The sequence below is a fragment of the Astyanax mexicanus genome, chromosome 24, assembly GCF_023375975.1.
Source record: "Astyanax mexicanus isolate ESR-SI-001 chromosome 24, AstMex3_surface, whole genome shotgun sequence".
Classification (NCBI taxonomy): Eukaryota; Metazoa; Chordata; class Actinopteri; order Characiformes; family Acestrorhamphidae; genus Astyanax; species Astyanax mexicanus.
The window spans coordinates 28497247-28518826 of NC_064431.1; the positions used below are offsets into that span (position 1 = coordinate 28497247).

Here is a 21580-nt window from a genome sequence, read left to right on the forward strand (position 1 = left end):
ATGCTTGGGAACGATAAAATTAAGGCACTGAAACTAATTTAGTATTTAGAAATTCTGTTTAAACTAAATACAAATATAGTGTAAAAAAAAGTAATGTACAACGAATGTTGTCATACACAAGCTTTACACAGATTCAAGGGCAAAACCTCAGGTTACAGTGGCAAGGAAAGATCTCTTAGATCAAGACATTGATCTTTGGTGAAACCAAGACATAAACTGGAAGCAAATCCTCCAACCAAATAACAGAACAATAAAAAAGAACCAGTCTAATTAGTCCTAGGGTGTATAAACCAAAAGCATGCTACATCCACCCCCGTGCTTTACAGCTGATTAGCTGAAGTTGGTTAAAAACTCATGTGAATAGCTTGTGATGTACTTGGTTGATTTGTATATCCACACTTTCAGGAACAAAACAGATATGCAGACATATGGAGGTTAAAGTCATCATGGGATAGCAGTATTTATCTGTTGTGAGGTGCTATCATGTGAATCAAGTTGAATACTGGTAAGCATACTTATATTAAGTAAATGCGCATATTAAAGCTTGAGGTGAGATCAGTGCAGTGTTCTTTAACTTCTTTGGAGCATGTCAAAAGTCATGAGACACAATACTATATTAGTTCTCGTCCCATGATATTTGGCATGTCAATGTATATGTAAGTGTGTGGCTCTTTGTTTTTTGTCCTGCTCAGCTTAAATTAATGTGTATTTATGTATTTATCTAGTATATTGCCATAACGTGAGAAAAATATTTAAATACATTTTGTAAAATATTTGTCATTTAACCCAATCAGGGCTTTTCCCTGGTGTTTCTTGACTAGAGGGAGGACACTGTCCCCTAGTGGTAAAGAAATGAACAGCAGCATCTTTCACCATAAGAACACAACACAGAAAACACACCGAACACACAGTAATGAAACAAACTCTCCCCATTTAATCCTCCACCTCACAAGAATGCAAACAAACTTGGTTAATATTTTACTCCTCGTCTTATCTCATTTCATCTTATCAATAATGATACAAAGAACAAAAGCAATTTATCCCCCCAAAAACAACTGTTAAGAAAATTAGAGTAAATGTATTTAGAAAAAAAGGCCCTTTAGGGGTTCTCCAAGTGAAGAACACAGACAACAGGAGACAGGCTTCAAAAGAGAGATAAGCTACTGTAGTGGCACTTGTGTTTCCTTTAAATACTGCTGACAAACAGACTGGCTTCTCTATCAGAGCCATTTTTATTTAAGGCAAATCTCTACACTGCTGGCTGACAGGCTACACCCTGACGAACAAAAGCTAGGAAGATTAAGGGCTAAGGCACAACATCTGCAAGGATTTTTACTTATATTTTTTTACTGCAGGAGTAAAACAATCACGGATAATGCAAAATAAAAGATTCAAAGCCTGACTGATTAAAAATTAAAGTGATCTAAAGCAACACAAACTTACAGATTTACTGAAGACAATTAACTACAGGTTTCTCCTTCTATTCACTAACATCACAATCTAAACATGAACATATTCTTCTTATGTAGCTTAAACTGATTTAACTTATTTTCCAATCAAACGTACTCAAGAGAGACACTACCCTTTCTAAAGCTGAGATTCTTCTTGCTCAACTGTTTTGCAAAATGAAAACAGACTGAAAAGGATAACCAAATACAGAATCACACAAGAGGTTATTCATATATATATATATATATAGATCAGACACAAACATCGGCATCATGAGCAAACAGACCTAACAACTATAAATAAGGCTCCTTCTCAAATTTAAGCACAGATTACATAAAAATGTAAAGGAAATTAGTGTTAAAGTGTGTTAAGTGTTAAACTTTTTTTTTTTTTTCTTGAAGTGCTGAAGCGAACAGTTTGGCTTAAAGTAATTCATCACCAACCAATCAAATCTAAACAGTTCAACAGTGTTAGTTTTGATTTGGTGATCTGTCCCTGACGTATTGAGTGCTTTTAATTTTCGAGTGTGGCATGGCTAAATTTTGAAAGGGGAATTCTGATTTCCACAGATTTTCAATTTATTTACTGTAATTAAATGTTTGTAGAGTGGCTTGGATTGAAATGGATCACTGTACAGAAATATAGTAATGCAATTTTGTGATGTTTAAAAAAAAAAAAAAAAGGTAGTAAATCTACCCAATTATCATGTGTCCTGGGTGATCTGTTTGCAAATTATTGTCAGTTTCCTCTCTACTTCACTGAATAATTTTACATCAGTAACAGGAATAAACCAAATTCTGTATGTTTGAAAATAGATGTAAAAAATAGACAAACATAACATTAAAAATGTTTGGAGGACAAACTGTTTGATTTGTATTCAAGATTTGTATTGATCGAATTTTAGAAAGTTTCGAAAAGAGCCAATTTTACGATTTTTGTTCATTATATTTTGACAGTTGCAGATTTATTTGACAATTTTTCTATACTTTCTAGGATTTTTTTTTTGTAATGCTTGAATAGAAATCCTCAAGATTTAGGGGTGTAATGTCCTGTTAAGGGGTTAAACGAATCTCTTGTAAGTGCTTGTAATCAGATTTCTCAGATTTCATAATTTCTACTGGATACTAAAGAGTCTTCAGTTCAAATCCAAATTTAGAGTTTTGCAAAAGTATTGCCTTTTTTGCATTAGCTTGTTATTGTAGTGTGCTCAGCTAACCACTCCGGATGTGGACGTGTAGTCTCACGGTTATTATGTACAGTATATTTTGGCAGGAGCAGTGGTGAGGTTAATGCAGCTTGCATTAATGCATGCTTTTGGTGTTCACACTAAAAAGCAAGAGGTCTAAATGTCCGGATTACGCCTGTATTTTGTACTACTACCTATTTACAATCAGATTAGATACCCCGGACAGATGTTAATGCTAGGCCTGGACTGGCATTCAGCTGGTAGGATCTAAATTAGATTAGATCATTTTACCCCAAGCCTACTTCAATTGACTATGTTTATATGTACAAACTATGTAATTATGTGGATATCCCTCCAAAAAAATTTAAGAAGCTCTCCTAAGTAACTAGATAACAGATGCAAAGATGAAGGCACTTGGAAGAACAAACAGTGCAAACATCTACACTATAAAGTCAAGCTTCTAAAGTGGCTCCAGCAATATATGTTAGTGTCTCAATGCACACGGATACGTAAGGCACATTAACATTAACATTATGGCACTTTGTGTTGGAGAAAGATTTCAAAGGCAACATCTGAGTTTTGTGAACCTGAATCAGAAGCTGGCATTAGATTTTCAAACTAATTACACAGAGAAAGACTGTGTAAGAAGACTTTTGGCAATATAGTATATGTATATGTGTGAATGTGAAGGCTAACGTGGCAATATATAAGGTGGTAGTGTTTTTCCATTTTTGCAACAACAAAACAACAATTTGTTGTACCTGGAAAATTAACTGGTACATAGCCATAAAGCATGGCCTTCATTTAGAGAAGTTTTGTCCAACCCCACAGCAGATCTGAAGAACATTTTTTACAGATAGTTAATCACCTGCATTTTTCCACGTAATTAGGGAGATTCAGGGCATGCACACATATACATACAGAACAGCTGGTTGAAAAGACAAAAACATCAACAGAAAGCAAAAGTAATGATTAGTAAGAGTGGGATATAAATTTGCAGTAACATTCCAGGAAATTCAATCAACCAATCAATCATTTTAAGGGTTATTCTTTCTTTTTTTTTTTATATAGAACCTGGATGTAAAACACTTGTTCCAAACAACGCCATCAAAACAGATGTTCCGATACTGACTGACAAGTAAAACCACAAACCAAAAAAAAAAAATCAACATTAACGCTGTAACGTGTGTTCCGCTCAGTGCGTGTAAAAGCAGTGCCGCCCTGCATCAGCTGGAACGTTTGGCCGAGTGAAAGATCAAACTTCACTTTAGGATGAGTCAATGTGAACTCGACAGTGGCATCCTCTAGTTTTGATTGGCTTGAAAGGCGAGGGAGGAGTCTGGCTGATCCGCTTAGGAGCTTGAACCAGGATCCTCTGGGTTGGGAGGTTGATGAGCAGGCTTGTGGAACGGGGTCTCCTTGTAGATGAACCAGCAGTTACCCACCCACAAGATGAGATTGAGGAAGCCAAAAATCTGAAGAGGAATTAAGCACAAATTCATTTTATTAAAAGGTCTCCTTCGCTGAAATCTACTTTTTCTTGTTCCTTGTGAAATACAGAAGGTCTCTATAAAGTGTATATGATGCTGTATATGAAACTGTTCTTCAACCCGCATGGTCTGCAGTAGCTAAGAAAAGAAAAGCCTTAGAAAACGAGTCAATCAGGAAAGGCTCTGGTGTCTACATAAACCAGTGAGTTCATGGCCTCGCCCACCTTGGCTCAGGACCACCCACCACAGCTCAGGACCACCCACAGGCAGGAACAAAAACAATGTTTGTTTTTTTATTATTATTGTGTCTCTACCAGCTTTGTGCATCTAGAGGTTTTTGCCAATTGTTCTTTGCAAAATAGATCAAACTCAGTTGGATGGAGAAGGTCGGTGAACAGCAATTTTCACGTCTTGTCACACAGATGCTTAATGGAATTCTAACACATGAATATTCTCAGATCTGGATCATTCTACTGTAGCTCTGGTTGTATGTTTATAGTCACTGAGCTTTGAATTTCTGCAGCTCCTCCAGAGTGACTATGAGTCTCATGGCTGCATCTCTGACCAGTGCTCCCCTTGCTCGATCTGTCAGTTTGGCTGAGTGACCATGTCTCCGTAGGTTTGCAGTTGTTGAATCCTTTTTCCGTTTATGTATGACAGATTTAACAGTGCTACTTTGGATGCTCAAAGCTTGGGATATGTTTTTTATACCTAATCCTGTTTTAAATCTCTCCAAAATTTGATCTCGGACATGTCTGTTGAGTTCCTTTGGTCTTTATGATGCTGTTTGTTCACTAGAGTTCTCTAATAAAGCACTGAGAGCCCTTTCAGAGTAAAGGGGATGAATAATGTTTCACGTCACATTTTTCAGATTTTTATTAGATTTATTTGTTTAAAACCATGTATCATTTTTGTTCCAATTCACAATTATAAGCTACTTTGTGTTGGCCCATCACAAAAAAAAAACATGATTTAAGTTTGTGGTTCACATTTTCTAGGAGTGCATTTTCTATTTCATTCTATGTTTTATTCACATTTTGATCATTTATATTCTAATATATTGGTGTTATTGGCAGTATACCACATATGAGAGCTGCCTTACCACAGAAGCATTGAGGCGTCCCATTGGAGGATACTCCTTGATTAAGCAATGTGGATTGCACAGTTCGCTCAGCGTTTGCGGGCTGGTAGCATGTTTCACATCAGTCAGTCCTTTTCCCCAGGCTGAGGAAGAAACCAGCCACATGAACGCAAAGATCCCAGTCAAAATCAGGTCCTGAATAGAAAAAGATGAAGAAGAAGAAGAAGAAGAAGAATGAAGCTAAGGGGAGGTAAAGACGGAGGAATTTAAAGGAGTTCAAGCACATATTTTCACTGGGCGTAAGAAGCGGGTACTGTTGTAGACAGGAATAAATTATGTGCCTTTTAATCAGAGCTTGTGTGTGTGCATTTTGTTACACAAACAAGCTCTGATTTGTTAATATCCCCCCAAAAAAAACGGCTTTTAAATTTTAAAAACATACTCTTGTTAGAGAAAACTACATACTTTAACAAATTTAAATATGTACTTGAACACATACACATATATATACATACACTGTACAGAAAACTGAAGTAAAATTGTCAATAGTACTTTGTATTCATGCTACACACTGATTAATCAGGCTAAAAATGCTGCAGTATTATTTTAATGTAATTGCCTTGGAAAATATGGCCCATTTACTTTACTCTCACTTACAATAATAGGTCCTCGGGTGGTTTCTCTGTAAACGTGCTGGTATCCCAGGTACAGAATCAGGGTAAAGGTGCAGTACAGGAAGGCGAAGACACCCACACACACAAAGAACTCGGCAGAAGAGGAGAAATCACCCGTCAGGTACATATTGACCTTGGTGCCGTTGCAAAAGCTCATTTCATACGGACGACTCGGGAGCCTAATAAAGAGGTGAAGAGAGAGTTAAATAAAAAAACTCATAACTCAATACAGTTTAAGAGAAACGGCAACACACAATATGATATGATGAAAAAGTATAATGTTGAAATATCAGTTTATTTTTAACACTAATAAATAGGCAATACTGTATATTTAATTAGTAAATATCTGTGTATCTAAATAATGTTTTTTAAAATAATAGTGGTGTTCAATATAACTGGATATGGGTAGGGGTGTCACGATTTCGATATTTTATCGAAATAGATCAAAATTATGTCATGGTCTCGAGCATCGAAGTCAAAAAGATAATCAACGATCCCTCCCTTTAAGCTATGCAAATGGTGCAGCACGCTACGCAAATAGCGCAGAACGCTGTAGCCAACGCCGCGGAGGCGCGGACATTGTGACTGCTGAAAGAGCAGCCCTTTCTCCAGAGAATGTGGACATTCTCATCTTCTTAAAGAAAAACTTTAAAATATAAAAACAACTGTCGTTTTGTCTAGCCTCAAATATGTTAATAGTTTTGGTACCTTAAGGAGCATCTTTCTCTCAGATAAAGTTAATAATATATCTTTGTTAAAGAAAAAAACTTGTCATTCTCAGGGACCGAGTCGTATTTTTGATGTTTAACTGTTATAGTAGGATAGAGTTCAGTTTGTTAAGGCTCTATTAATTGTTCTATTATTTTGTACATGACTGTTTCTGTATTTTTTTATTATTTATTTTGTTATGTTGCACATTGCTGTTTTAATAGTGCACACTGCTGCTACCACAAAAAGCCACTAGATGGCATTACATTTATATCTTAATTAAATTATTTAAATTTGACCATTAGTGCCTAATGTGGTGTATTACAGATCACTTGTATCACTTTGCATCACTTATATCAAGCCCACCTTTTGAAATAAGATATTGTAAATTTGATGTATCAAACCAATGACTGACCATAGGCTGAGCTAAAACTTGCATAGGCCTCTCTGCTATATATATATAAAAAAAGGAAATCGAATCGAATCATGACCCTAAACTCGGAAATGAAATCGAATCGAGGATTTAGAGAATCGTGACACCCCTAGATATGGGTACTTAACTTATTTAGCAAACTGCACTGAATTTTTAAGATGGTGAAAAAGTTGTCACACTGCTCCTTTATATACGACATCCTTTTTTTTCTTTTTCTTTTTTATATGAATAATTTCAGATTTTTCCCTTTTTCTCCTAATTTAGCTATCCAATTGTCCCACCCCTTGGTGCGTCCCCATCACCAGTGGTGCCTGCGACCCTATGAGGGTGCAGGAATTACGACATTCTTACAACATAATTTGAATAACAATGTTGAGTGTAAGCCCCTGGAAATCAAACCATTTTCACACAAATTAACCATTTAATATTTTATTTTATTTAAATTGCATACACAGGCACAATATTGTATTTTTTATACGCCTGTATGAACCACTTTTAATATAAATGACATTCACACAATATATTGTTTAGCCATAGACCAGTAATCTTGAAATATGCACCCTCAATTAAGTTTCATGTCCTGAATTTAGAGAAATAGTTAATGTAACTGATTGGCCAATAGGATTGCAATTACTGGTTAACGGGAAGGGTTAAGGGCTGCTCAAACACTCAAAACAGCCCTTTCACACTCAGCTCAGTCACCAAAAGTGCCCCAACACAACATATTACATATTTTCTCACAAAATATCTTACCTGAAAGGATAGCCAAAGTTTGCAACTATATCTGTATTAGATGTTGCATTGGGACAGTTGGTGGTCATGGAGGAGGAACCAACATAGCCGCCAGTGGTGGCAAAGGCAAAGATAGTGAAGAGCTGAAAAATAAAAACGCAAACAAATCAAAATCTGAAATGGTTTTAAGTAGTTTGTTGCTTATAATGTATAAGTAAAGTATTATTAGGTTTGAAAATAGTTATATGCAAAACCAAATTGCAAAGAACAAGCCTGTTTTGTTGGTCAGTTCTAAGTAATGAAGTTACTAAATATTTAGTTACATTATTTAAGTAGAAATGTTGGTTATTTTTACATTTTCACCCAATTATCTGAACTTTCTACTCCTTACATTTTACAAATAGCCTTGTTACCCCTATTTCATTACAGCTTGTTTTCATTCTGACTCATTTTTCAATAAAATACCCTATCCAGATAAATCTCTCCATCCAGACAGAGTGAATCTGATTGTGATTGGATGTAAAGAAGTATAAACATATACCATTCTGACTCGCTATTGGTTTATACTGTGATCCATCACACCTGCCCACGTAACCCCAGGCAAACTCCAGTCCAACTAAGCTTCTTTAATATATTTACGTTCTAATAAAATACATTCATTTTCAATGAGCATATATGCAGCTGAAACAGGGAGCCTAGTGAATCACACATTATATTATCAACATTAACATTTTAATAGAACATTATAGTCAAAATGGGGTTTAGGGAGAATTTTTGGTCCTTAATGGCATTTCTTCCCCTCACTTTTTATACTTTGAAACCCATTTTGAAACCAGTACTTTTACTTAAAGAGTAAAAAGCTTGAGTTGATACTTCAACAGAAATGTTTTTTAACTATTTAACCATACACACATGCATAATTCTAGTAATGCATCTAGATAGAATCGCCTGTAAAAAAAAGAGAAAAGAGACTACTGCCAAAAAAAAAAAAAAAAACATTTACACTACGAACTTAATGAAATATTCAGTAGAATCAAATCCAACTTTAAACTTTTGCCTATTTTTTTTGCCTAAAATAAAACTTTTGCCTAAAATAAAACAAAATTAAAGATGTAACATTAGTGCAACAAAATAATGGACCAGAATATTTGGTGCAAACATATAAACATTTGTACAAGCAATACCCATAAAGCTTTCAAGACAACCATTTATTATCAAAATGAGGAACTTTTTAAAACAATAAAAATCCATGTACAATCCGGTATAACACACCTCTAATGGTAAACTTGAAGAATTAAAATAAATACATTAATAAATAGGAAGGTAGGTAAGTCCACATTCCATTACAGGAAAAGCAATCCCTTACAAGCATTCCCTTTCACTTCACTGCTTCTACAACACGAGGAACCACTCTCCAACGCCCTTTTTCCCCCTCCTGTCCTTTCTCACTCTCTCACTCTGACTCAGTCTACACATCCAAACTTCCCCCTTTCCTAAAACAACCCCTTTTGCTCAGGAAAGATCCTTCAATCATCTGCGCATTACTAAGATCAGATAAGAATGGGTCAGGTGCTCTTAAGCTGAACTTAAACACTCCACAATAAGAGAGGGAAGCTGGGCTGCGGTCTTAACAGAGCCGATAAAGGACAGACGAGCGGGTGTGTGTGGTATTGTAAACAAACTTAGAGGAGTGAATAATGAGGGATTCCTTCCAGGACTGTCTTCCATCAGCCAGCTGGAATTTAAACCCTGCAGTTGGACTTGCAGAATTAAACTACAGTGGTGTTGCAGCACTAGATGCAACCTATAGAAACACAGCTTCTGCATTTTCACACTAATAACAATAGACAATACTGTTAGAAGAGGAAGGGCACATGGCTAGGGGTCAGCCTGATTTTCTAGGGAATTGCAGATGATAAAACTAAAGTAATTAGTGGCATGTAAAGACATTGCAGCCTGGGTCTCCCTGCCTGTGTAATTCTCTGTTATTTTTCTCCACCAACCAAAACAAAGACAAAAACTGATCTGAATCAAACTGCGGAAGGACTGGTGAATGTTTTGTGAATGATATATCATCCCAGAACTTACTGTGATAAACAATATTAGCCATTTTAAGACAATTAAATGCCACTGATATAATGATAATAGAATAGTTTAAAAAAAAAAACATTCATACACTTTTAAAGACAACAAAATTTGTAATTAATCATAGTTCGGTAATCTTCACCTACTGCAGTGTGTATGTAGTCGTATTCATATATATATATATATATATATATATATATATATATATATATATATATATATATATATATATATATTTTTTTTTTTTTTTACGTTACAGATTGACCCCTATTATCGTTTAACCTAGACAATTGGTTTAGCTGTCTAGTAGGGGTGTGACGAGATCTTGTGGCACGAGATCTCGCGAGATTAAAACGTGACGGTATTTCTCGCCAAGCTTAAACCTCGCGGTTTGGCAACCCAGTAGCGATACAACGGGTGGCTGAGCAGTGAGAGCAGCTCTCAGTAGAAGAGAAAAATTTGGGCATTTGCATAGAACAGAGGTCACTAATGGTCGGACCGCGGCCCGGGTCCGGACCCAAAGGTTGTCCGATGCAGACCCAAACGTACTGAGAAGGATTTATTGTATACACACTTTGTGGCGCAGTAAATCACAGACCAATCACGTGTGGGGTAAGATCACCAAACGCTCTCTTCAGTCAATCAGATCTGTGCAGACGCGGTAAGGAATAAATAAATAAATAAATAAACACACCGCTCCTCATGTGGGATCAAACCCGTGTTGTCAGCGTCACGGTCGTGAAAAAACGCCTTTATAAGGAGATAGGGAGCCCGAAAACGGGTGGAAAAACGAGAACTGGACCATACTGAATTCTAATTAAATACTCCTGGCATAGAAGATGCTTTTTTATTTTTAAATCTCGTCTCGTTCTCGTGAACCCAATATCGTGTCTCGTCTCGTCTCGTGAGATTAGTGTCTTGTCACACCCCTACTGTCTAGCTAATCAATAACTCAGTTTAACATCTAGTAGGGTTAGGAGGTTAATCAAATTACTGTTTTAATGTGATTTTCAAAAAGGGATAATTACGATTGTACATATTTAAATATAGAAGCTGTCAGAGGGAATCTCATTAGATTGACAATTGCTTCTGTGAGAAACCTGTAAAGAAATGCAAGGAGGTTATGTTTGCACTGTGTTTAATATTAAAGCAGCATGTACGGTTGAAGGGGGCTGCTTCATTATTAAATGTAAAGGAAACATAAGCTTGCACATGACTTTTACTGGTCCTTGTTTACGGATGAAAAATAGATAGATAGAAATCATAATCGAGAATTGTACCTAGCCTATATCTAAAGATTATTGGGATTATTATTATCTTTTATAATATCACCCAGCCCTACCATTTAGTACTGTCTGAAATTAGTTTTTTTATTGTATACATATATAGAGAAATAAGGACTATGACATGCAGCACTTAATTTTTGCAATTACTTTCAGTAATTGACTCAGTAAGAAACTATGTACTACGACACAATGTAAGCTTCAGTTCCGTCTGCAAGAAGCATCTGGATTTCCCTACTGCCACAACATTTTCTGATTCAGGGATGTACTAACAACTTCTCTAATTTCTATTTAGCTGCTTCAGCACAAACATTTCCCAACATTTCTTACTCACAAGATACTTCAAATCGTATAATTAGGCAGAAGACATTCTGACAGAGTCTCCGATTCCCTGCAGAGATTTCACAATACTCTTTCCAAAACATCAGACCCTACGAGACGAGGGGTGTCAACTTAATGTTTATGATTATGACACTCTAAAAGACCCATCTAAATATAGTGCTGAGTTTTGGCCAGCCATCCACATTGAAGAGATCCCCTACTCGCCCACATACCACACAGATTAAATTTTTCTATGAAGACCTGAAGATTCTTACGCTGCCTATTTAAAGAGCTAACCACATAGGTTCAGGAGAGGGACAGGCTGAAAAAACAGTTTAAGTCAGCATGTTGAATGTGTGGAGCAGTGCAGGACTGGTTTTAAAACAGCACAAGACAGAAACACAAAAGTTTTACAAAGCCTTAATTAAAAAGAAAAAAACATCTTGTCTAGAAGAGTTTCTGACTTGAAGTGAACAAACAAGTCAAGTTCATGAATATGGACAAGACTAGAATTTGTATTCTGATTCTACATGTTGAGACTTGACTAAAAATAAGTTGGACAGTGACTGGGACTGAAATAAATCCCTACTCACTTATGCCTGGCTTATACTACAGATTTTCAGAAGTCTTAACTGAAAATACATAAATACATAATACACCCATAAATAAAAACAATTTTCACAGATTTTTTTCACAGATTTTTAAGAATATTTACGCACAGACGGCTGCTCCCATTCTCAAAATCTTTGTGAGTTTCCCCACAAACTGGATGCACATAATCCAACCTTTTTCGACCAATTTGATCCAAATGCCAGGTGTATTTCACAAGTTTAAGCTAAACGGCTGTTCAGGTGTAGTTTAACCTGGTTTATTCACACATACATTTACCATAGCTTTGATCAAATGCCATCTCTGCTGTTACTCCATATTAAACTAGTCCAAAATCGCACCCCAACCCCGAACAGTGGCATACGTTGGTTAAATGTGTTTCTGCACCATCCATCACCTGTTGCTACACCAACATTAAATTCTTTTAGGCTTATTCTGATTCATTAGGGTAGGCTATATGCAATTAGTTTAGTTTCTTATCAAGGATACTGATGTGTTTGCACATGGCTTTCTTCAATCTAATATGTTTAACAATTGCTGTCGCAAAGCTGACAATAGCAACCACTGCTGAATTACTATTATAAGACACCATGTTGTAATTACATTTGTTAATTTTACTTTCCCTGCTATGCACTGCAGAAGGAGTTTGTAGACCTCCAGTAATGTAAGGGAGTGGCGATGACCGCAGATATGATAAGAGTAAACAGAGCCAAGTCTACATCAGCCAAGTAAACAGCAGAAATACTACCATCTAAAAATACCTAAAATGCACAAAACATTACCAGACAGCTACATATATATATATATATATATATATATATATATATATATATATATATATATATATATATATATATATATATATATATATATATATATTACATTCAGCAGAAGTGAGGAAATGAGACTGTTACATTCAGCAGAAGTGAGGAAATGAGACTGGGGGAATTAAGGTGAGCAGGTTTGGAGGCTAAAACCCACAGAGATTACAGTGATGTACCACACAGTTGAAATCAGAACATACTTGTTGAAGCTCTGCTGTGACAAGCTGCCAGTGCTTAAACTTAACGTTTCCTTAATATCGGATTATACATCTTGATAATTTATCAGTTACTACACATTATTAAGAAATGCTGTGTCCCTCAAATGTATTATTATTATTAATGCCACCACAAGCATCCTCTCTGGAAAGCTCCAAAGCGGCTCAGTATCTCCACAGCAGGTGGACCAGGTGCCGTATGAGACAGATGGCAGAGCAAGGAGCCAAGAGAGGCATCCTGGCACCCACCATAAGCACATGCTGCAGCCACTGCCACGTTCACACCTACACACTGCATGAGCGGCTGCTAAAGAGAGGCTTTGTCTGAATGAATTGCTTGAGTACAAGCGGCTTGTTTCCGTTGCTTTCCCTTTTTTCTCCTCCAGCCGGTTCTGAATCAGCTGATCTGAATTTATTTCTCTCTCCCTGAGACACAAACTGCATTATATGTTTCTTCAAAGTACATCTCTTCAAACAAAGGTCTTATGCTAAGAAAGGTAAATAAGCACCACAGTCTTACTATTATTCTCCAGAATAAACAGAGGCATCTTTCAGACTCTGACATTATTATATTAATGTGGCCCATATTAAAGGAAAAATGAACTTGAACGATTTGCTTTAAAATGTACGTTTTTTTTAAACCTACTTTTTTGTGATGTCAAATGCCACATTATTATTCTTCCATCAGTCAGTTTAGCTTTCACAGGTGGAAACTTTATAGATTTTAATCCTTTAGATTTTTCTGCCTGCAGCAAATCTTCTAAATTCATCCTGATAAACCTTGCAAAAACAACTGCTTACAACCCATAGCATAACCTACAGTTAATGTACGGAAGTACATGCTGTATACATGAAGACGTGGCCGGACTGTGTGCTGTGCTGTCAGCCGGAATAACAGAGAAAAAGGTGAAGGGAAAAGAAGACAGAATGGTTACGTTTGTGCCTTTCCAGGCTGCAACATTACGTGCTCATCACTCTATGATCATGACTTTACTTTAAGTTGGCAGTGCCAGGAGATGTAGGTTACACTACAGGTTGTAAACAGTGTTTTTAATAAACTTCTTGTGCACTTTTAAAGTTTTTAAATGCCTCATTTTAAATGTCAGGGCTCTCCAGATTCAACCAATGAGTTGCGGAGCTACTTTGAGCCTGGATAACAGTGTAAAAAGCGATTTATCTGCAGGAGCAAAATATGCCCTGTTAAAACCCATTGTAGCGATGTTCGGACAAACTACACATAATTGCTGGATCTCTATAAGCTTGGACTCTGTTTTACTGCATGTGTATGACCTTCGCCTGTACTCAACATTTTTTATGTACCTGTTAATGATGCCCTTTCCTTATTAAAACCTATGGCAAATACATATGCCAAAAAAAACAAATAATAAATTTACAGCAAAAGGAAAAAAAATTAAGTCAATGTAAAAAGAGATCTTCTTAGGTATATTCATTAATGATATTTTGACATAATGTGAAGAACCACTTCCAGACTAACATTATCCTAAAAAACAAACTAAACTGCACGGTTTTTGCTGACAGCCACAAAATATAAGTAGAATGCAGCACATGATCTCCTTAATATGGGCTTTATAAGGCAAAGGTCTAAAACATCACACTCGAGAGGTTACAGGTTGCAAAGATTGCAGAAATAAGAAGAAAGGAAAAGCATAAAAGCACAAGCACTGGGGAGACATGCAAACTGTTTGAAGTCTGGGAGCGGCTGGAATCTGCACACGCTAACGTGCTAGCATACGCAATCTGACATGAAATAAAAACATTAATGCATGACCACAGGCCACCCAAAGAGTTTTTTTTTTGCTGCTCAGGGAATAATCCTCTAAAACATAACAGAGGGGGAAAAAACCCATATCCTCTCTCCATTCTACCTTACACTAAAGCCGCAGCAGTGGCCTGAACAGGATGCACAACATTTCCTGGTAGCTGACCACTCCCCTTCTGCCTGAAGCTGACACAACAGAAGCGAAGGAGTGAAGACACACATTTCATAGGCAAGCTTCAGCGAGATTTCTTGGAAATGAGGGTAGTGTTGCACTTTAAGGTGAGGGGATTGGAAAGATAGCACGAGTTGCAATTCTAAGCAGGGCTTTATAAATTATATAAAAAATGTCTATATCATAATGTGCATTAGAGGTGGGACAGTATTTTGATATTGTGATACATCATATCAATACAGGGCATTAAATATTGGTTGTGAAACTCTCTGAAACTGACACCAATAAATCCATAATGGTATTCTGGAATTTTCTCATTTAAAAGTATTGTAATCTATTCAGGAACACAGATGCTGTGAAGTATTGTAGATAACGGTCTTGTGATACATCAAGTATCACAGAATCACAGTATTTTTATAATAATGTGAGATGCCCTGTGATTCCGCATAGTGCTAGAAAAAGGGATCTGTAATAAAATAACAATAGAAAAACCCTTTTTGAGGTTAGACTAACATTTTTAATAGTTCTTGTCTTGACCAATTTTTAGTTTGTAACAAAGTTTTTAATTTGACCATGTGTCTTTTTATTATCAAAACTTAAGGATGACTGGACCATAAGAAATGGCCCAAAATTACATTATAATATATCCTTTATGGAAAACTGTCCAGCCTTATTGCAATGTTTGTATGATGTGCAATAATCACAACACAGGGCATGTAACACAATTTTATTTGAACACATCTCCCTGCAACTTTTATTCTGCTTTATATAAAATGCCACGTCCTTGCTACTTTTAATTACGATGTTTATGTCTATGATGCAGTGGGCACAAGAAATATTAAAAATGTTAGTGTAACTTCAAAAACGGCTCTTCTATTCTTATTTGATTACAGATCCCCTTTTCTAGCACTATATGGAACCGTACATGTTAATAGTGCAGTCTTTGATCCACACCTTAACCTGAGGAGATCTAATCCAGTAAGCACCAGAGAGCATTTACCTTCTAGTCCCGCCTTAAGCAAACAAAAGGAGGCCAAACTGTGAACTTTCATTTCTGGGATCATTAACTTCAGCTTTCCTAGAGCATTCAGGAGAAACCTGCAGTCTTGCAGTCTGGACAGAAGTTAAGAGTGGACTCTGTGCAGTTATAAATGACAGCAAATACACTCTATATGTAAAACAGCAGCTGACATTCTTTTGTATAAAAATACAGCTGCCTTTCTATAAAGGTTTCTTGGCTACTTTTCAGCGCCGCCTGAAATTGAAAACTTGCTAATTAGGAGCTGATAGAATAGAATAGTGGACATAGATTAGTGGCATAGAATTCAGAAATCTCCCACAGCGTAAATAATTTAACCACACCTTTTATACTAGATTCTAATCTAAATTTGAGTGGGTTTAATCTATTTTTTGTCACTTATCTGTCACAGTATTTATACTCTTTAGACAGGAGTAGAACAGACTTACTGTACACACCCAGTGAACTTTAAAGTTGTGTACAATGTTTACAGTGAAAACATGGTAGCAACCCTTTGTGTGGGTGTTTATACCATATGCGAACTAAGTACCCAAATCAAGTGCTACAAGTTAAAATTAAGATACCAAAGGTATAATATTAATACTACAGTAAAAGAAGAGGTCCTTCCTTTTGACCTTCACCTAAGTAAAAGTACAAAAAAGTATTTAATTTCTAATGTACTGATAAGCAAAATATAAGCAGCATGCTTTATAACAGTTCTAATCTATAATTTTATATAACAAGATCCATTCTTATTTAACTCGCTGTACTGGAATATTAAAATTATCGTACGCACAAAACGTTGAAATAGGCCTGTATTTTTTTGTGGATGATGTATATTGTTCTAGAAATGATTGCAACGAATAACCATTTTATTTCTTCTCCCACTAATATACTGATAAGATAATAGCATAATAATAAAAATACACTTAATAATGTATGTTTCTTGGCATTGCATACTGCTTGTTAAAAGTTTGTGGCATATTTAAAAATATCTTATATATTTATAAAATATCATTTAAAATTGATGAAGTACATTCTTAAGTAAATAAACATACACTAACATAATATGCAATATCTATTTCAATATCTATATGTGCATATGTATAAGAACCAAATGGCTAAAAATAATTTTTGTGAACAAGCAATGTTTCGATATAAGATTTATTTGTTATATGTTAAGTTAACTTGCGGTTTCTGCAACTGGAACTTCTTTCCTTCCCTGGGGCAGTCTTGATGAGATCCAGTTTCATCATAACGTTTTTGATGCTTTTTGAGACTGAAATTTGGAATTTCAGATTGACTAACCTTTATTTCTTAAAATATTTTTTTATATATTTTTTACTTAGTTGAGTTGTACTACCTCTACCTCTTAACAACACAGTTGATAATCTCAAACACATTAAGAGGCAAGAAATTCAAGTAATTAACTCCTGACAAGGCACAGCTGTTAACTAAAAGCCATACCAGGTGACTCTACCTCATAACGGTGACTGAGAAAATCCAACAGAGATGTGTAAAGTAGTCATCTAAGCAAAAAATCTAAAATCTAAAACAATCTGGTTCATTTAACACTTTGTTTACTAAGTAATTCCAAATGTTTTTAAGGTGAGTTCACTGACCATATGTCTGTAAAAACTGGCTTAAAACTAATGTTTTGATCTCCAAACAGCCTCAAGCACCTCGGGACTTTATTTACAGTGAGCAACATTGACAAGAACAGATCTTTTGCACATTTAATAGTGGAATTAAATAAAATAAAATAATATAAGGTGGCTGTGGCTGTTTCCGCCCAAGTAAAACTGTTTTCTTGCCTATTAATGCAGAATATAAAATAATGTTAGCTCCTAAAATTTGTCATTTTAAATAAATGTTCAGTAACACTTTTCCAGAAAGGTAGTACACATGAATTAGTAATACACATTAATTGCAATTACTTTAAAACCAACAAAACATTAAATAATAATAACAACAAAAAAACAATGGATCTACAGACCGCCCTGGACACAAGTACAGGCAAGTACAGAGTCTCCCCAGGGTTTCTTCATATTGTAAACTTTCTATAATTTGCATTGTGGACATTTGCATGGCTCAGACTATAAACGGTTGGATGGTTTATCAGTGGTTCGCCTTAAAATGCTGGACAGAGCAAGGTACCTACTGCCCATGAAAGGGTGGGCATTTAAAGAGACAGACTTGAAATCTCTGTGGGAAAAGAGTGTGTTTTCTGTATTAAGGAGCATACTCTCTCCATTAGCTACAAACTTCAAACACCCTGTGAAAAATTCTGCAAGAATACCTGGTTATTTTCCACACTTTTAGTAAGTTAGGTAATGCTATATATAATAACTAAACTATTATTACTAGTCAGGTTTCAGCCAAGCCTTCACTATTAAGATACATAATAAAAATTATGAGTTTCTTTGATTTTACCTAATTGAAAACCTCTGGAATATAATCAAGAGGAAGACTGATGATCACAACCATCAAACCAAGCTAACCTGCTTACGTTTTTGCACCAGGAGTAAAGGCATAAAGTTACCCAAAAGCAGTGTGTAAGACTGGTGGAGGAGAACATACCAAGAATCATGAAAACTGTGATTGAAAACCAGGGTTAATCCACCAAATATTGATTTCTGAACTTTATGAAGATCAACTTGTTTTCTTTGCATTATTGAGGTCTGAAAGCTCCGCAACTTTTTGTTATTCAAGCCTTTTCTCATTTTCTGCTATTACATGCTATAAATGACAATATTTTTATTTGTAATTTGAGAGAAATGTTGTCCGTAGTTTATAGGATAAAAAATGTTCGTTTTACTCAAAAATATACCTATAAATTGCAAAATCAGTAAACTAATTCAGAAACTGAATTGTTATCTATTTTTTTCCAGAGCTGTATTTAGCCAGCTAGCAAACTAGAGCATATCTATCAGAGTACTGTGCAACAGCTGGTGAAACAGTTAGTTAGCGTTAAATTTACTAGCTTTACTTCAAGAATGTTAATTTAAAGGGTTAACAACGCTGCAAAAGAGTGAATAACACCTTCAATTAAACTTATTCAGCGCTATATATATATATACAAATTGAAAAAACAAACTCACCCACTCCAGCAGTCGAATGAAGCCCAGAGGCTCCTTCACAGGACTCAGGTCAAGTCTGAAGCCCGACATTAGTTTCTGCACAGAAAATAAAGAAATAAGCGAGTAAACACGCGGTTTAGATTATATTAAATACTCGCTATAGTGTTAAACTGTTTATCTAGACAGCGCTGTTCTCCTTAGTCAGTGTTTTATGTCCAAAAAACGAGTTTTAGTGAAGTTAGTAGAGTTACAGCCGCTGAACCGCTGAGTTCGTTGCTTAGCTTACTTAGCGTTAACCTAGCGTTAGCCCGTTAGCCATAGCAACAGTGCTAGCTAACTAGCGTAACTTTCTACTAAGCCTCAAAAGTCGCCAAAAGACGCGATAAATTACCTGAATAAAGTCCATGCTGATATATCTTATATTATCTCCTGATAAACGCGGCTCTGCTCGGGGTAAAGGGCGGTTTCAGTGAGTTCTGGAGGGAAGCAGTAGTCAGTGCTGGGCAGGCAGAGGGCGGGTGGCGCTGCTCGTGGAAGATTTGTGTCGGTTAAACATGTCAAAACTTTCTGACCTGCGGTGACCCACGTGACTCCACGAGCTTCTCTTAGACACACACACACACACACACACACACGTATGTATATATATATATATATATATATATATATATATATATATATATATATATATATATATATATATATATATATATATATATATGTACATTTTTTAATTGCTAAGATCCTCTGATTTAATAAACTTTTCCCCTAAATAAATATTTTTTTCTGAATTGAATAAATTGTTTGCGCCGTGTTAAAAAATATTTCCTTGATTTAATATTTAATATTAAATTAAGTATTAAATAATTAATTAATTCAAGAAAGTTTATTTTGTATGATTCCGTTAATTTAATTATTAGTTCCCCTGAATTATTAAATAATTTCCCAAATAAAAATATTTTAAATCATGTATTATTGTTCCAGTTGACTTCTTCATAAAGCTGTCATCTGAGCAAAAGGTGCTCTGCCAGTCAGACGGAAGTTATAAGTAGTGTTTCAACCCAGACTGCTTTTCATATGAGGCCCAATACAGACAGACAGTCAGGCTAAATAAAGTTCATTGTACAAACACCACACAGCAATTATAATAGTCTGTTTATTATAAATAAAACTGTAAAGTGTCAGAGTCAGTATCTCTAGTCCTAGCAGGGTGAGCATTCCTTTTCTTCGTCCATCACCACATTGGTATTGCTATGTTTGAGGGGCGTAGATCTGCGAATCCGAGCCAGCCACTCTGTTAAGCTCAGGAAGCAGATAGTCGAGCCATCAACCTAGGGGTAGGCAAAACAGTTAAAATAGGATCACCATTAGGTATGGGAATCACAGGGTATCTCATGATATGATATTACAATACTGTGATTCTGCGATATTTGATATATCACTATACAATCCATAGTCCCACCCCTAATCACCACACTTGAAAATGTTTTCACATCATCATATTACTTGGAACCAATTATTGTAAAAGATTCACAGTTACAAATTGTAATAATAATGCTCTTGTCCTATTGCTCACCCCTTCTTCAGTATATGGAATCAGAACTGGGAATGTGTGGCAACCTGTGGAGCTTGAGGCCTGGTTGTCTTGAAGATCTTCCTCCTCAGACTCTTCCTCTTCTGTACTCTCTTTTTCCTATATTTATGGTAAAAAAAGGCAATGATCACCCATTGATTCAGAAATGTTTAGAAAGGTCTGGAGATTGAAGAATGTTCCACAAACTTGCCTCGTCCCACTCATCCCAACTCTCCTCCTCCTCTTCTTCCTCCTCTTCCTCCTCCTCTTTCTCCTCCTCTTCCTCCTGGTAGTCTGGAAGCATGTTCTCCACTTCGTCGAGACGAGGAGTGAGGAGCAGATTCAGGGAAAGTCCTTCAGCAGGATCAGCACCAGGAGCTGAGGGGTCTCCTAAAAGGAACAAAACAGAACACTAAGAGGCATTAGTATATTAATTACTGATTATATATAGAATATATAGTAATAATAATATATTAATTAAATACAGCATATTATGGTAGAGATTAAACACGTTTACAGTGCAAGAAATGTAGAACTACAAACGATTCTGAATCTGAATCTGAATCCTGAATTCTGAATCTACTATAAATAATTCTATCTACTAAAAATGACTTTGTACCCACTATAGTCTGAAGGCGAGGTGGGTGGTGTGGACATGGTTATAAATGGATGAGGTGAAGCTGGTGCTGTAAATAAAAAAACTCCCTGTTTATAAAAGTGCAGATGAGATGCCACCAGGTGTCTCTCTTTCTCTATAATATCATCTGATTGGTTCAAGTTCAATTTTAAAACATGCTATGGCTGCCATGGTAGCTAGGATAAAAACAAGTCAAAAAACATATTTCAAGATTTACTCTGACCTTCCCA

General features: G+C 35.9%; 2 protein-coding genes across 3 annotated transcripts; both read right to left on the reverse strand.

Annotated features, from left to right (window-relative positions):
* Window positions 1–914: 914 nt before the first annotated feature.
* On the reverse strand, window positions 915–19702 carry sypl2a (synaptophysin-like 2a). The gene is made up of 6 exons (XM_022682392.2): window positions 19532–19702; window positions 19162–19236; window positions 7775–7896; window positions 5864–6059; window positions 5228–5401; window positions 915–4110 (listed from the first exon to the last, which is right to left on the reverse strand). Exons 1-6 carry the CDS (start codon window positions 19544–19546, stop codon window positions 3988–3990), a joined length of 705 nt encoding a protein of 234 aa, XP_022538113.2. The 5' UTR covers window positions 19547–19702; the 3' UTR covers window positions 915–3987.
* A 580-nt stretch (window positions 19703–20282) lies between these two features.
* LOC111195455 (histone H3.v1) lies at window positions 20283–21580 on the reverse strand. Of its 2 annotated transcripts, none has more exons than XM_022682860.2 (4): window positions 21337–21580; window positions 20925–21103; window positions 20761–20833; window positions 20283–20471 (listed from the first exon to the last, which is right to left on the reverse strand). In XM_022682860.2, exons 1-4 carry the CDS (start codon window positions 21368–21370, stop codon window positions 20467–20469), a joined length of 291 nt encoding a protein of 96 aa, XP_022538581.2. In that variant the 5' UTR covers window positions 21371–21580; the 3' UTR covers window positions 20283–20466. The 2 variants fall into 2 exon arrangements, with proteins under 2 accessions (XP_022538581.2, XP_022538580.2); XM_022682859.2 differs by having other exon boundaries at window positions 20717–20833; window positions 21337–21572.